General features: G+C 38.5%; 1 protein-coding gene across 7 annotated transcripts in view; it reads left to right on the top strand.

The window, feature by feature from the left end:
* The window catches only part of map7d2b (MAP7 domain containing 2b), a 35,166-nt gene extending 19,633 nt beyond the window's left edge, over positions 1-15,533 (top strand). For 2 of the 7 annotated variants that reach the window (XM_049486287.1, XM_049486284.1), the window contains 12 exons: positions 3,905-3,994; positions 4,115-4,245; positions 4,542-4,669; positions 7,609-7,832; positions 7,956-8,088; positions 10,075-10,255; positions 10,387-10,491; positions 11,824-11,874; positions 11,957-12,017; positions 12,713-12,884; positions 13,858-14,109; positions 14,769-15,533. In XM_049486287.1, coding sequence (XP_049342244.1) covers positions 3,905-3,994; positions 4,115-4,245; positions 4,542-4,669; positions 7,609-7,832; positions 7,956-8,088; positions 10,075-10,255; positions 10,387-10,491; positions 11,824-11,874; positions 11,957-12,017; positions 12,713-12,884; positions 13,858-14,101 — 1,520 coding nt within the window. In that variant the 3' untranslated portion in view covers positions 14,102-14,109; positions 14,769-15,533. Of the gene's footprint in view, positions 1-3,901; positions 3,995-4,090; positions 4,246-4,541; positions 4,670-7,608; positions 7,833-7,955; positions 8,089-10,074; positions 10,256-10,386; positions 10,492-11,823; positions 11,875-11,956; positions 12,018-12,712; positions 12,885-13,857; positions 14,110-14,768 lie in introns of all 7 variants that reach the window. The other 5 variants (XM_049486282.1, XM_049486286.1, XM_049486285.1 and 2 more) reach the window with 4 other exon arrangements.
* Positions 15,534-16,637: the final 1,104 nt, after the last annotated feature.

Below are 16,637 nucleotides of genomic sequence, written 5' to 3'. Positions count from 1 at the left end.
TTGATTAGAAATTAATCAAAACAAAATATGAACACAATATCATGATGCTCTGAAGAGTTTTTAATCATTACAGACGAATAAAAAAATCAGAGGGCAGCTGTTTACATAGGTCATAAATATCCTATGGATATCCTTGCAAGGTTTTCACATACTCTTTTGTGTATTTTTCTATAAGAGCTGGATAGTGTGCTGATTGGAAATTTGAGAAGGCTCTCCTCTGATTATTTATTTATTTATCCATCCATTTACCCACTTATTAATCAGGAAACTCTTACAGAGATGAATCATATCTTTTACTGGTGTGTCCTAGACAAGAGTCTGTATGTCCACTGCACATATCGTAACCAGTACAACACAACACAACACAGGCCCCTCATCAGAACAGAGTGCACGTAGCTCAGCCTCTAGCTGTTCCGTATGCCCCTCCCTGCGCAGAAGGCATGGCAGACGATCTGTAATTGAGATCAGCCTGGAACTGCAATCCTGAAACAGCACAGGGTAGGGCTTGGGGATAAAATAGGGGGGGCGGGGTCCTCATCTTTTAGATCATTGTATATGCAAGTCCACATCCCAATGTCACCATCTCTTCTCCAAACCCCACAAACAATAACACACAGCAGCTACGTACTATACTGCTCAGTCATTCTCTCTCACATTCTCAGACATGTGTACTGATGCTGTTGTATATCTTAAAAAGGGTAAAAATGCTGCTTATCACATTTTTAACATGTGTAATACAGTTCCTCTTAAATTTAAGAATACTAAACAACAAAGTGCCTTTAATCTAATATTCACTGTTAAGCCCAAATATCAGGGCTAATATTTCCAATTTTTCTAATATTCTGTTAGCACACTGCATGCCATCAAAACTGCTCACTCTCTAAGATCTTTAAATATGTCCTGTGGTTTCTGAAACCAATGCATTCTAGCACATCTGGCCACATAGCAAATATATGTCATGTATAAAGCATGACGGCACAGTGGGTGGTAATGATCATGACTAGCAACTTCTGGCTAGAATTGTCTGTGCAAACAGACAAAAAACTCACATCCATATTCAATGCAGAGGACCCTCACACATATCCCAGAGTTCTTTACCTTTCATGGGAAATGGCAAAAGTCATGGGACATTAACCTAGTTACTGTTTACTGCCCAATTTGACCAGTCTTAAGCTATGCTGTTGTGAAGCATTCCTCCGATAACCATCATTAAACATTTATATTCTTGAGATTTGTGCTACAGTAGACTTTCGGTTGGTTTATCCAGGCCGGATAGCCTTAATTCCTTTCACACATCAATGAGTGTTGGGTTCCCAACTCCATATTGTTGGTTCTAGGTTTATACTTTTTCAGACCACTGTGGTAAATGTAAAGGTAAATATATTTTGGTAAATGTATTATCGTATTGGCAATAAACTTTCTAAACCATATAGATGCTATAGTTAAATGTTTAAGTTATTTAAGCATTACCTATAGCATCTATATGCTTTAAAACTGACCCTTGCAAGATTTTCACACTTTCTATTTCTCCAACTTCCACCATGTTGACTGTAAGAACCTACTGTTTGGTTACTTTTTACATACCTCATACTGGTGCTTCTGTTAAAAGATAATCAGCATCCTACACTTCATCTGAGAGTGGTCATAATGTTTTTGCTCTTTTGGTGTGTATACTCAGGGGAATGATACAGATTCAAATTAAGTCAGTTCAATTCATTGTTTGTGCTTGTCAAATGCACCCCCTTAGGCTGCTGTGCTCCTAACACAGAGTAATTTTCTGTAAATTCATACAAAATCAGTTTCTGCTGTGAGTTAGACATCCTTTCATCTTCAGACATTGGAATATATCAGTAAACAGCTAATTGGAGAAAAGACCCATCTGGTGTTTTTCCTCAAATTGAACATGTATCTGTGAATCTTTTGATAGTCTGTGAGCAAATGTGCCACATTTTCCTAATCTTCTCTGAATTTATACTGCTAAAAACACTGATCATACTAATCATATTTCTAATCTGTGATATATGTACAAGTAGCTCTCAGACTGGCCTTCAGGACCTCCCTGATAATCCATATTTTTGCTGTAATCATAATTCTAACGAACCTGTACCATATTTTACTGTTATTAGTGGCTTGACTCAGGCAGTGTTGAGAACTTGATTAGAATAAAAATGAGGTCGGGCACAATTATGCACATTTAGTGTATATATTTGAATCAAGTAAACTGGCCTATCCATGCTCCAACCATACTATTACATGTGTTGTTTTGTAACAACTAGTAAATCCCAGTCAGTATAATCAGAATTGTTGTCTAGTAACTTAGTTATTGTACAAAAATGTACTAATTTAAGATCTGAAAGGTCAAACTGTTAGAAGACATTCTATCTGTTTCTCATTAAATCAGTCATACATACAGTACTGTCCAACTTCTAGCTGTATCTATATGTTTTAATGTGTTGTTATTAGCTAGTAGCAGTATGCTAACCTGGGATAATGCTAACATTGACAACCTGGGGCTTATATTGGCAAGATTTACCATAAACAAACTGGTAAACGACTGACAAACCAGTAAAGTGTTAAGCTTAATTTTAATAATGTGAAATAGTGCTAAACACACTATTTCACATTAGATTTATTTACCGATGTTTTTACTATTAGATGTATTAAACTTTAGGTTAAAGCCTGTTGAACTGAAGAGTTATTGTACATATAAATACATCTATCTTATTGTATGTATCCAGCTGAAAGGAGCCCTGTGTTTGGAATCTAATCACTGATGAAGGGATAGGAGGGCTGGGAACTGATAAATTCAAACAATGCAAGTAGAGCAGGTAAAGATAACAGTTAGTGGAGCTAGATTCTGGGCTCCTAGCTATAGCATAAACTATGTTACCAAAAGTATTCACTCACCATCCAAATCATTGAATCATTGATCATTGTTTCATTTTCCAGGGTACAGTCATTCTTCCATGGCCACAGGTGTATAAAACCAGCACCTGTACAACAAGTCCAGTTGTGAAATTTAATTAATACTAAATATTCCACAGTCAACTGTCAGTGATATTATAACAAAGTGGAAGCGACTGGAAACTAAAGCATATACTGACAGAGTGGGGTCAGCAGATGCTGAGGTCACAATGGGTTTCCATGGCCGAGTAGCTGAATCCAAACTTTACATCACCAAACACAACGCAGGCCAGTGAATACTTTTGGCAATATAGTGTATTTCAATGTATGTATTCCATTTTAAATAAATGTATTAAAAAGCAACCTTCACAGGTTTTAAACAGGAAACCTCAAGTTATTTAATTGAATTGCCCTGAAAGTGATAACTACAGTTTCTTATTATTTTAAATAGGATTTTTGCTTACTTAAAGCAGCACTAGGTAGGCTTTCTTTGATTTTGAATCTTTTTAAAGAAGTATAATAACAGCTTAAAACTCACTGCAGCGCTGCACTGAGGTGTAATAGGAGGAATAGCGGTGCTCTCGTGTCCGTGCCGGAGCTCCTCTGAGCTCAAACCAGACTCTGTAAGTTTTCCGAGGCCGCCGCGACCAACGCTCACGAGAACTGCGACCTGCTTTCCGACCTTTAGTTCTAATGAAACATTTATTACACTCTGCAACTGTATGGGGAGCCCACGAGCACAAAATCTCAATCCTACCTAGTGGAGCTTTAGTGCACAGTTTGACGAACCAAGCAACAGTTAAAAAAACATGTTTGTGGGTCAATCGGTCAGATCTGTCAGTCCCCTGCATCACTTTATGTTGTGTTTGTTTTTTGTTTGTTTGTTTTAGGTTATTTTAGTACATAAGCTCACCCAAGTTAAGCATTCTTGTTCTTTGAATTAAAATGTAGGGCTAGATCTCACTGCTTTTCTCCTTCTTTCCTTCTCCAACATCAGTAGACTTTATGATCCCACCCGGGTCTCCTGATTCAAACCTGATCAAAAGCCTTTCCACCTCCTCTGCTGCGTTAGCCCAGACAACAGAGAAAGGCAAGTGTAGTGTCTTCACTATTATACTCACTTTATTAATCATTTTCTTCCTTTCTTACCTTCCTGCCCTTCTTCCTATGTGCTCTGACCCTCCAGTGTATTGTCTTTGTTCTCGATTAGCCTCGCCCAGCCCCCACAGGTCCCCGTATAATGCCTCGCCCAGCAGGGCTGACCGCAGAAAGACCGGCGCAGTGTCCGGCGCTCCTGCAGAGGACTCTCAGAATACTGCTACAACCCCCAGAACCCCCCAGGTCAGTCTCCACAGCAGAAGACGTGCTGTCAGCCCTACTATAAATGTTGTCGTGGAAAGCCGGTTATGTTGTGCGGCTCATACAGTTATATTCTGTGGCCAACACTGTGGGACACGAGCCCCAGAGGAGCTGGTCTCCTAGCAACAGCACCTTCTCGGATGTCTGCGTGTCCAGTTTCAAGATTATTTTCTAGTATTTTGTAGTTCTGAGGGCCGCCATGCACTCTAACAGGCACATATATTGAAATTCTACCCGTGTTAAAGCCTGTATGTTTGAACCAGCTCTGTTTTGGAAAGCAGACAGAAAAACCAGGAGGAGAGAAAAGCATCAATAACACCCTGATCGAATCCTCCGCCAAACGACTGGAGTCTCCCACCACTCCCACCAAGAGCTCAGCTCGCAGGAATCCAAGCACACCTAAAAGGTTTGTCTCCTCATGCAAACAGAGTTATCAGATAATTATTTGTATATATTATTACATATTGTGCGCCTACACTCATTAATAAAGCCTTTATAGGTATTTTTAAACAAGTAGAAGGAAGCTGTAACGTCTGTAAGAACTGAAAGATGTGTCCAGAATGTCGAACTTAGATGTACAGCTGTTTTATTCTATAAACTACGGACAACATTTCTCCCAAATTCCAAATAAAAATATTGTCATTCAAAGCATTTATTTGGAGAAAATTAGAAATGGCTGAAATAAAAAAATGCAGAGTTTTCAGACCTATATTCATCGTTTAAGATTCATATTTGGTGAAATTATTCTGTTTTTTAATCACAGTTTTCATGCTTCTTGGCATGAATTTTCCTCCACCAGTCTTGCACACTGCTTTTGGACAACTTTATGATGCTTGATTTGATGGCTTGTGATCATCCATCTTCCTCTTGATTATGTTCCAGAGTTTTTCAATTCGGTAAAATCAAAGAAACTCATTATTTTAGGTAGTCTCTTTTTTTCAGAAACTAAAATAGCTAAGGGATGAGGGTTAAGGAACGAGTTAAAAATACAAATATCTACAAGCAAAAAGACTCTGTAGTACTGAAAACTGATTCTTTGAATTATGAAAATATGGGAAAGGTTTTGTCGCTGTGTAACATTCTTTACAAAAACATGTTTTCTCTGTATTTGAAGAAACATTTTCTGAAATTAAAAACCAATAACCTTTTTTAAAGGGTGTAGAATGCCTTCGTAAAGTGCACTTAAGAGTGGACTCACTTTGGTTGCCAGCTGTTAAGACATTAAAGGCTGTGTGTTGAGGTATTGTTAGGGCATGTACACTCTTATACTATATAGCTGTAGACTGACTACTTTACATTGTATTAAAGTGTCGTATCTTTAGGTATGTCTCATGAAAAGATATAATGAAATATTTACAAAATGTGAGCGGCATACTGAATTTTGTGAGATACTGTATAATGCAGAGAATTGTTTATAGTATAATAAGCAATTCTAATCCTTATATCCTTAATACTCAAAATATATTCTAGTGTTAAGCATATAGTATATTGGTCTACACTATAATGTATGATTTAGAACTAGTTGTATATTTGCTGTGTCTAAAGAAAGTCCATTTCAGGGTTCCTGCAGAGCTGTAAAAACTTCTAACAAATTGCATTCAAGTCAAAATATCTAAATGACAGCAATATCAGAAGTGCAGAGAATAGATTGGGACTCCCTGGAGCAGATAATAATTAACCTTCTAGCACTGTGCCCAATGCCGGGCATGTGCTAGAGGGGCATAAAGCCCCCAGTATTGAGTTCTAGGGCAGTGGAATACTGAGTGCAGTACAAGGGGCCACACAATGATAGAAATCCTTCGTTGGTCAGTAGAGTTCGTTACTCGAACAAGAGCAGGATAGGGCTGCAACTAGCGACTATTTTAGCAGTCGACTAATCAGCTGATTAATTGTTTGAATTGTCAATTAGTCACCATCAGAGACTGTAAAAAAGATGGACGCCGTGTCGCCGTTCCCATTCATTCAGTGAAAATGAAGCCAAAATCTTCTGCCATGTTGGCGATCCTGAAACACGAGTCTGCGCAGTAGAGACCAGAGGAGGGAGAAAGACTGTGGAGAGACAGCCTACTCATTTGAATAACCCCGCCCCTGAGGGCTGCCTCCACAGAGCTGTACACAGTCTATGCTCCCACCCATACAGTCACTGGTCCCACCCCGGCTTGGTGTAACCCAGCCCTTTTACAATAACCACACCTTTTAAAATAGAGCTGAATAACGTTTTAAAAACCGAATTCTGTGGGGATATAAAAATTTGACAATATAAACACTAGGTTACACTAGCTGTTGCATTTAAATAATGGAGGTATTACAGAATATTGAAAAAAATGTGATTGAATGTTGTCTGTTTTGCCATTGAAACCTGTGGGGATGGGTGGGGTTACACAGCTTTCTGAAACCGAACAGCAGGGGGCGCCCGACCTGTGGTGGCTTCACTTTTGAGAGTCGATGCTCTGTCCACCTATACGCTGTGGTCTGTGGTCACCATTATTTTTTGTCATGACTCATGACCTCCATTTGTATTTCCTACTGGTGAGGACAGCTAAGCATAAACGCTGCTATTACACTGTATGCACGTCTCTACAGCCCTCTCTATCCCGCTCTCGCACGCACTGCGAGTCCCACCCACACTGAAACCTCATTGGGCAACTAAGCATGAAAAGAGGCCAATCAGTATGCTCAGGATTTCTCTCGCCTTTTTCTCACATGCTCTCTCTCTCTCTCTCTCTCTCTCTCTCTCTTTTGCTCCATCACATATTAACAATGTGTCAACAATGAAAGAGGTTGACGATTACACTGACTAATAGTTGCATCCCTAAAACAAGATTATTTTGTTTATATATCCTTGATTTCTAAAAACATTAATGAGCATTTTTATGAGCAATGAGTATTTTTACTGCTCAGAGCAATCCCTTAAATTGTCAATGAAGAGAGAAAAAGTGTGAAAGGATATTCTTAAGATAAGCAGCTTCTTTTTATTTATATTTAGTTTCAAGGCTCCTTCTCATTCATCAAGATGTCTTTCTTTGTACAAAGAGCATTTTTTCTCTAAATAACGTTCTGACAGATTTCTTTTTCAAGCTGTTGTTAAAAGCACATACTGAAACTCTTTTGAAAATGTGGTTTAATCTGCTGAAGATCTGAGGGCAGATGAACGCTGACATCATAGCGAGGGTTTCAAATACTTGGGCTTTGTCATTGTTCCCAAAGTAGCATAGTCAAAAATACCCTGTGTGATCGCTTTACCTCAAAATAAACTTGATCTTCAATATTTATTTTAAATATTACCATAACATTTTATAAGAAGTGTGTTTTTTCTGCATGCTGTGTTTTCGTGTGATATTACAGATCTAAATCATGCAGAAGCCGACTTCAGTCTCCATGTTCTCCGGGGCAGTACCCCACCTCCCCCATGAGGCACAGAGCCACCACCCCCAGCGCAGACAGCAGCAAGAGGTGGGATGGAGAGGAGAAAGTGGTGGAGAGTAAAGGCTACAGCACTCTAGAGAGGAAGACCTCCAAAACAGAGAAGATACCAAAGTCTGCGAGCAAAGAACTCGGACATAATGCAGGTAAGATCAGACTGAACACTTCTGCAGGGTGAGGATAATGCAGTCTGTTGTTGTTGGCAGTGAGATGGAATGCTAAATAAAATAAATTCCTCATCTTTATGCAATCTTTTGTGTCTGCATTAGAGTCCCCTGTGACGCCCACTGGTAAAGCTGGCACCACCGACGCTGAGGAAGCCTCCAGGCTGCTGGCGGAGAGACGCCGTCTAGCCAGAGTGCAGAAAGAACAGGAGGAGAAACAAAGAATGGAAGAGGAGAGGTGAAGACAATCTGTTTATGTATTGTACATGGCTGTGATATGGTTGTGTGTTTGTGTGTACAGTCTACACTGCTATTCAGAGGTTTGGAATCCCATTTAAAACATACCAAAAGTGTTTTTGGTAATATTTTACTCTTGGACTGTCCCATGAAATAAGATTTTAAGCTAATCCAGCTAGCTTCAGGCTTATTTAGGCTTATTTTTATTATCATAAAAAACAGCTCCTTTAAAACTGACCTGATTTAGGGCAGGTTAAATTTAAGGGTCATAAATAGCTTTTGGAAGCATTAGAACGTACTACATTTATGCAGGTAATATAAAACCATTTTAACTTCAGTCAGCACTGACACAGTGACAATATTCACAGTGTAGCTTTTTACTGTTATACATTCTTCATTTTCTCTGTTTATGTTGTTTATTTTAATTTATTTACATTTACATTTATATCATTTAGCTGATGCTCTTTTCCAGAGCACGTACAAGGTTATTTCTATTACAGAGAAGGACCAATGTAGTGTTAGGAGTCTTGCCCAAGGACTCTTATTGGTGTAGCACAGCATTCAGTCACCCAGACCTGGAATTGAACCCCAGTGGTACCTCACTGGCAGACAGTGGTGTTATCCACTGCACCACACCAACCACACCACATTTTCTTTTTTGGTTTATGAATAATTCACGCTTTTTAAATTACGCTTTGTTGTAATCCTTGTATGCAGGCTAAACCTGGATTAACAGAAACCTTTAAATGTTGTAAATTGAGTTAAGCTTGTCTAAATTTGAAATGAACTTATTTCTAAGTTAAACTTATTTCTAAATATAGGTCTCAATTTTGTTGCAGATAAATGTTGATAGTGTTTCTAATAATCTTACAGACATTTTAGCATAGTTATTGTTTTACAGCAATTATAATAAAACTATATTATAGCATTTCAAAAGTATCAAGGTTTATTTCCTCACATAAATAATGCAGTTTACAGTTAATTAGACATTAGATATTATTTTTCATAAAAAGTCACGTAAAATCTAAATTGAGCACAAGAACTGTGTTCGCTGGAATAAAGGTGCTACATTCAATACTAGGGATGATGTCATGGTGTGGTACAGAATACAGACACTCACGGAACCAGTTAAGGATTTTATTGAAAACCCACAGGGTATAAATAAAAACAGTAGGAGTGAGTAAATAACACTGCTAAGGAGATACCTGGAGGTAAAGACCATTACCGGATAGTGAGGCAGTATAATGGTCATACACGAGGCAGGCAGTATCAGAGAGAATCCACAAACAGAAGCGATACACAGTCCAGAGGTCATCCACGAGGCAGGCAGTATCAGAGATCGAAAAAACAGAAATGATAAACAGTCCAGGTAATCCACGGAGTAGGCAAGGCAAAAATCAAGGTCGAAAAAACAAAAGGCAAGGTCATACACGAAAAACAATCACAGAGATAAACGCTTTGTAATGTGGGCGAAACCAGGCAATACGCGGCGCAGGTGTGTGTGTGAACAGTCCTTTTATACTGCAGGTAATAATCAGGACTTCCTGGCGGGGGCAGGTGAGATGTCACGTGATCGGCAGTGTGTGTGATGTCAGCGGGTGGTGCATTCTGGGTATTGTAGTTGTCTAACTGAGAACCTCCGTTGGAGCTAAGTGTGGAAGGACAGGGAGCGCCTACAACACCAGACCTGACAGATGAATTATGGGGATGGTGTTGGGGATGTTGTAGGTAATTGCAATCAGATCGTCACAACATTGCTCCTAAATCTAGAAAAAAAGCCTTCCTGAATAGTAGAGACAAAGAGAATATTTGTTAATACCCTGGATTTTAAAAGAAACAGTGAATGAGCAGGTGTCCCAATACTTTTGTCCATATGGTGTAGCACTGAAATGTCATGTGTGATTACATAAAGCCCATTTTAACTACTATTTTCACTGTAAAACCAGCATGTTTTCAGTAGCGGTGTGTATTTTTATCTGTAATGCAGGCTGAGGGCGGAGGAGCTGCAGAGGAAGCAGGCGGAGGAGCGTGAGCGGCAGGAGCAGGCTGCTCGCCAGGCCGAGGAGGACAGACAGAGGCTCGAGGAGGAGCGAAGACAGAAAGAGGTGGACGACAGGAGGCAGAAGGAAAGACGTCTGAAAGAGCTTCAGGATCAGCTGGACAGAGAGGTCAGCGGTCAGAGTAATTCAGCTGATCTCATGCGCACATCCTAATGCCTCATCCTCCGTACTTACGGATTTCACAGTGACGTGTGTGTGAGTGGGATGCTGATGTCAGTGTTTGATCTGATGTGTGACAGAGGGAGGAGGCCTTCCAGAGGGTGCAGAGGGAGGCGGAGAAAAAGCAGAGGGAGAGAGAACTGCTGAAGCTGCAGGAAGAGCAGGAGAGGCTGCAGAGGAAGAAGGTTTTTATGTTTTTTTTATGCCTCCACTCCTTCTCACATCCACACAGTCAGTATTTCATGTTCATCATTACAGACAGTCTTAAAGGATAAGTTCTGACAGAAGAGGAAAGTGTTCCAAATCTGATCTTTTTGGCATATGTGACACAAAAATGTGAGGCATCTGTGTGGCAGTGTGAAAGGCAAAAAACACACTGAATCAGTCGCTTTTACATACGGTATTAAAATCTTTTACATGTCCAATACGCTGTATCACGACTCCAAATCCAAAATCTCCAAAAATTCAGTCACTGAGGTGGGCTGTATTTCTTAGCTGCTAAATTATAGAAGATTGTTTTAAAGTGAATGATCTTTTGAATTCAGCCCTGAAATGCAGATCTGTTTAGATATTCGTGATTTGAATGAAAAAAGCATTTGATTGTCATCATGTGATTTTCACACATGGCTTCACCATAAAGAAAAACCTTGTTAGATTGTTCCATATGTGTGACCAAAAGCTACCGAAAAGACTTTTCATAGAATAGTCCTAACAAGAAGATGCCCTACCTCAAGTTCAGCCTACACTTTGGAACTCAAGTCTGAACAGACATTTTTACATCAGGACATTCACTGAGGAGAAGGGAAAATTACCTACCGCAGTGAGGGGTCTTTTCAGTGACAGGACAGCAAGGCAACAGACCTCATAAATATTTGAGAAATTTAGAGAAACGTCTAAAAAATTAAATATAAAAAAACAAAGGACGCTTTTTTACAGTGAGCTTGAACTATTTCTCGATACTAAGCCCAGCTTTCAGGCACAGGAACTCCTTCTGTGATGCCATTTGATGCTGTTAAATTAGAAAACAGAATATTCAGTGTAAATGTTTTATTTATATATTTATTTATTTTTCATTCATAGCTAGATAAAATAATGATTTAATTATTTTATCTAGCTATGAGTGAAAAAAAGGAAATAAAACATTTAATAAAACACTTTTAATCTATCGCTAGTTTATTTTAACAATACATGGACAAGAAAGTAATTTGAAATATAAACTGGACTATGTCGGCCTGTCTGTCTCTCTGTCTGTCTATCTGTCTATTTATCATTTGCAAGAAAAACAGAAATCGTTTCACAGTGTGTCTCATCTGGTGTGCAGTAACCAGTGCCAGAAAACATCACATTGCTTCTGTAAAATGAGCTTTACTGGCCAGATATGTTTCAATACATATTATTCTTTCATATATCCTTTGCTCAGTACTATATGAGATTTCATTCATATAAGATTGTATCTTTCTTTTTTAATATTTTAATTTAATATTTTGGTAAATGTCTTCTCTCTTCTTTTCTTACAGCGTATTGAAGAGATCATGAAAAGGACGAGAAAAACTGATGCAGAACCAAAGGTAAGATCCATTCACACACGTTATTCGTCAGATACCTTTTTGATTCTGTAGCTAAAATACTGTATTTTTTGTGTTTAAACAGAAAGATGATGCACACATCGAGGCCAGTTCCCCCATGACCCCATCAGATATGGTACTTAGAGGTGAGATCACAGAGCATTGTATCACCAGCTGTATTGTCACATTTAAACAGGTGATTTAGGGCCATGGCATCCAAACAGTGCTCTTTTGCCTCTTCTTACTATTCAATGAAAATAATTCAAATTTGATTTTGTATGCATCTGATGTAATGTTGTTGGCTGTGTTTATCGATTGGAGTATTTGAGTAGTCTGAGCATAATCTTCTCAAAAAACACCTTTTATGGCTTAGTAGTTAGTTTAGTTGTGTTTTGATCTTAAATTAAAGCTTGTCAATAGAGATGAAATGACACTTGTTTGTAATGCGAAGCAGGAAGGCATATATTGGGTCTGATCAATAATGCCACCATAACCAAATAAAAGTGAACATCATGTAAATACACAGCATAAGCATCTTCACTGTGTGGCTGAAGACTGTGAGAACTTTTTTTATCTTTCCTTTTGTGGTTTTTACAGTAGGCTAATACTTTTCTATCTGTACCAAGTTATTTATTAACATTGATTCTAATGAAGAAAATACAGTCCATTACTGTGAAAACCCTGAGAAAATTCTGTATCTAAGGTTGTGAAAGGTTCGTTCTCAGCTTATTTATGCAGGGATGGTAAATATTACAGAAGCTACTGTGTGTTGTGTTTAAAATTAGGATTTTTTTTTGTACTGTGAGACACAAGGTAACACATTGTCATTCCCTCATTATAGATGCCGTTCACATGAATGATCCATCTGAAGGCTCAACCTTTGTTGGGGTGAAGGTCAATCTCCCCCCATCTAACTTGACTGATTCACCTGTAATAAACCTTGAGCCACTGGAAGCAAAGTGCAGCAGTGCAGCAGATGATCTTTCTGATGGGGTTCAGTCCATGGATGTCAGGTGACCCAGCAACATTGCGTTTCCAAAATAATGTTGGTCTGTTCATCAGGAAATGTTCACACAATGTAAAGAGCAGCTGTCTTTTGTTTTTGTTGTTTTTTTTTCTTTTTACTCAAATTTCCTTTTGGGATTGTTGTCCATCAACCAAATACATATTTGGTCTCTGAAATTTCCTTCTTTAGTTTTGCAGTGGAGCTAGAAGGCTAAAGTAGCTGATAGACATTGTAGGCATATGCTGCTTAAAGATGCCATAGAATGCATTTATTCAGTGTTCTAAAAATGCCCAGATGCATTTTTACATGTACATTTCCAACAATTTACCCTGTTTCCAGTTGATCCTGGAATAAAATAAGGTGTTTTTCTTCAGTGGTGGACTCATTTGAGTTATTTTGGGGAGCTCTGCTTTGATTGTTTGGCAAATAGCATATTTTAGCCTTGTAACAGCATAATTACTTTAATTAATTATACCTGATTGTTAGTGAATAGTGAACAGCTATCCCTGCTCTTAGTCTCAGCTGGAATGCTGTTGGATTAGGGTTATTATTTAGCCTAGCACAGTTCCTTGCTCCTGCACCAACTTTAAAGCCCTTTTTTGACAATGAGTCAAAACCCTTAGGTGTTACTAATGGACTTCATGGGAGTTCCTGGTTAATAAAAACACACTGCTTTCTCGGACTAGGAAAAGAAAGTTAAAGTGTGTACATTTTAGAGGCGTACATATTATTGAGTCTAGACAGATTCATAAAGATTTGGTGATTGGCCAATTTGTTGCAGCAATGATTTGCTTATGCTGCGCTTGCACTTAAATATTTGAAGTTTACCGTTAATGATTTTCAGGTGCCAAACCTTATTCAGCTAAAACAAGAGAAATACCTTCAAAATATTATTTTAGCCTTGTAGCTCCAGCACAAAATGAATGAAGCAAACTTTGGGCCTCACATGTCTTCAAGTCTTCATTCACTTCATCCATTAGCCCAGTCTCCAGAGATGACCTGATATACTCTCCAGTCAGCGAGGGCTCCCAGAATGTGATGAGGAACAGCCAAGCCCTGGACCAACTGCTGGATCTCGCCGACCAGCCGCCGTATCCTAAAGCTCCTGGTGGGGCAGCGCTTGGCGACTGCAACAAAAACCTCATCCCGGGCTACAGTAGCGCTGCCGCAGACTCGACACTCATCCAGAGCCTTGCACCCACCATGGAAAAGCTCAGCATCTAGAGCAACAGGTGAACATTATGCATATGTGCTTGTTGTGAATAAAATAATCTGAAACATCTTGTAGATGTGTTTAAAGTTTTGCTTACTACTCTAGTTCATTGCAATATGATATACATTGTTATGACATATTCCTCACAAGAAAATGTGCATATGTAATGATTCCTCTAAAATCAAGGGTTTTAATACATTTTCTGGAAGATTGTAGCTGTTGGAACATTGCAGTAACATTACTAGGATCAGGTGCTGGTGGATGAAGGATTGTTAACATGAGCTTACCCATCAGCCCAGAGAACAATACCACTGCTCCACCATCACTACCAAGTACTGAGGGGTTTAAAGACCTTTAGATGACACAGGGTATTGCCAGTGATTTTTAATTTAAATGCAACAGAATACCTGTTTTAGAAACTGGTAAACTTTTAAAGTGGTGTTAAAATGACCAATTAAAATGAATGTGTGAATAACTTTGAAGGTAAAAACTGTAGTGCTATGATATGTTCAGATCACCAGATTGTCACTGTCATGCAAAAGCCCTGTATTTTCAAAATAGCAACTTTACAAAAAAAAATCCACTTTTAGCGAATGTAAGTGTAAATAAATGTGTTCTTTTGGACAATTGTATAAAACAATTTGTCAGATTTTCTTTTGTTGTTCACTTTGTTTTTAGGACAAAGAGGCTTGTGAGCTGCCCTGCTGAGGAGTGGTTGAAGAATTGGTGTGAATTGAAGTTGGCCTGTAAAAAAGACTGTCTGTTGTGCCTCAGTTCCAGCTTTTTAAAGCTTCTCCACAAGAGCCTATCTGCACCCTGGAGCCTGAACAATGAAGAACGAGCACTGAATGTTGTATGATTTGTTCAATCAGAAGCACTCCCCTATACACAGAATAAAGCTTAGTCTTTCCTCCATAAATAATACATTTCAAAATATTTCATTCTAATAATTGTGAGGAAGGGCACCTGTAATATTGCAGTCTTATAGTTCTTTATATACCTGTAAACACTGTAGCGTATAACAAATGATACAAAAAAAAAATAGGAAAACACACAAAGCTGGTAGCAGCGGGAGCACAAACGACCAGCAAAGGCGGCTGTGTGTAACTGTGTATAGAGTGTGTTCAATGTGATGTGTTGTACTGCTGGGGTTTGCAAACAGTAAATCTAACATTTCACCACCTTAACTAAGTCAAAGCATTATAGGCTACTGCTAGATATCCACACGTCCTGCAAACGTAACCATTCTCTGCAAAATATAAGATATTACAGTGTAAAAAGAAGTGTTACAGAAGTGTTACAGTGTCCATGTGAGAAAGAAAGAAAGAAAGAAAGAAAAAAGAAAGAAGAAAAATCTGTAACAAAACTGTAACATAAAACTAAGTAAAATAGGAACAATTACAAATAGCACAAAAAAAGAAATATGTAAAAGGAAGTGAACTTCCTTTTAGAAATTTGTATTAAATGGCAAAAAAGAAAGAAAGAAAGTATAAAAAATAAGGACAGAGTAATTGGTAAAAAGGGAGAAATAAGAAAAGTAACAAAAAGCAAAAACCTTTTGACAAAAATAAGCAAGAATTTGGCAAAAAAAAAAGAGAAAGAAAAAAATAGTAATGATTGAAAGCACACAGGAAGAAATAGCAATGGAGAATAGAAAAGCTTATGAAGTGTTAAGGGTTTTGAACTCTTGTTAAAGTGTGTTAAACGGCTCAGTGGTGTGCAGTGCGTGTGCTGTTTGCTGTTCTTCAGGACGTCTTCTCTCTACAACCCATTCTGAAAATTGCAAACTATGCAGAGCAGACAAACCCCAGTAACTGTAAATTGTAAACAGAGTGTTCACTGTAAAAGCTTTAATTAAAGCGAGTGATGAAGCAGTGCTGAAACTGTACAGAAGTGCTGCTGACTGGAAAGCTCCCCTATATGCTACATCAGTTAGATCATATAGCTTATATGCTCATCCTGTAAAATTGGCTCTGTTTATACTGTCCTGTATACTCAGGGTGAGCGCTGCATGTGAGCTCAGTCATTTTGGTTCCTGGTGTTCTTCAGCGGTCGTGTGTTTGGTGGTGGTCTTAATGATGATGTGTATGATGCTGTCATGTAACACTCCTGATGCACTTGAATGGTTACGGACCAATAAGGATAACATTCCATGTTAGACTGGCTGTTCTCTCTCTCTTTCTACATCTCTCTCTTTCTCTCTCGCTCTTTTGACAGGTATCGAAGGTTAAGAGCAAAGGGTCACCATATCATGTCAGAGTTTACAGAGGACACTGATGAAAGGATTAAATTCATTTTCATTTTCAAATAAGTCAGTTGCTTAATGGTGATAAATGGTGCATGGATCAAATGCTTTGGAGCTGCAGAAACCTGGGATATTACAATAACAATAAAATTATCTAGCCACATTGCGTCTTGCTTGGTTCTTCTGTAAAATGATTTCCACACTCAGAACATGTTCTGAACAGGTGTTGTAGATATTTGTGTCGGAAATATCAACAGATGCGCATGAACACCTTTACCAAGTCATGTTAACTAGTTGGAAAT

Source organism: Astyanax mexicanus, chromosome 1 (genome assembly GCF_023375975.1).
Source record: "Astyanax mexicanus isolate ESR-SI-001 chromosome 1, AstMex3_surface, whole genome shotgun sequence".
NCBI classification, from domain to species: Eukaryota; Metazoa; Chordata; class Actinopteri; order Characiformes; family Acestrorhamphidae; genus Astyanax; species Astyanax mexicanus.
The sequence above is the reverse complement of the archived record's forward strand: the minus strand, read 5'-3'. Positions and strand labels throughout refer to the sequence as shown.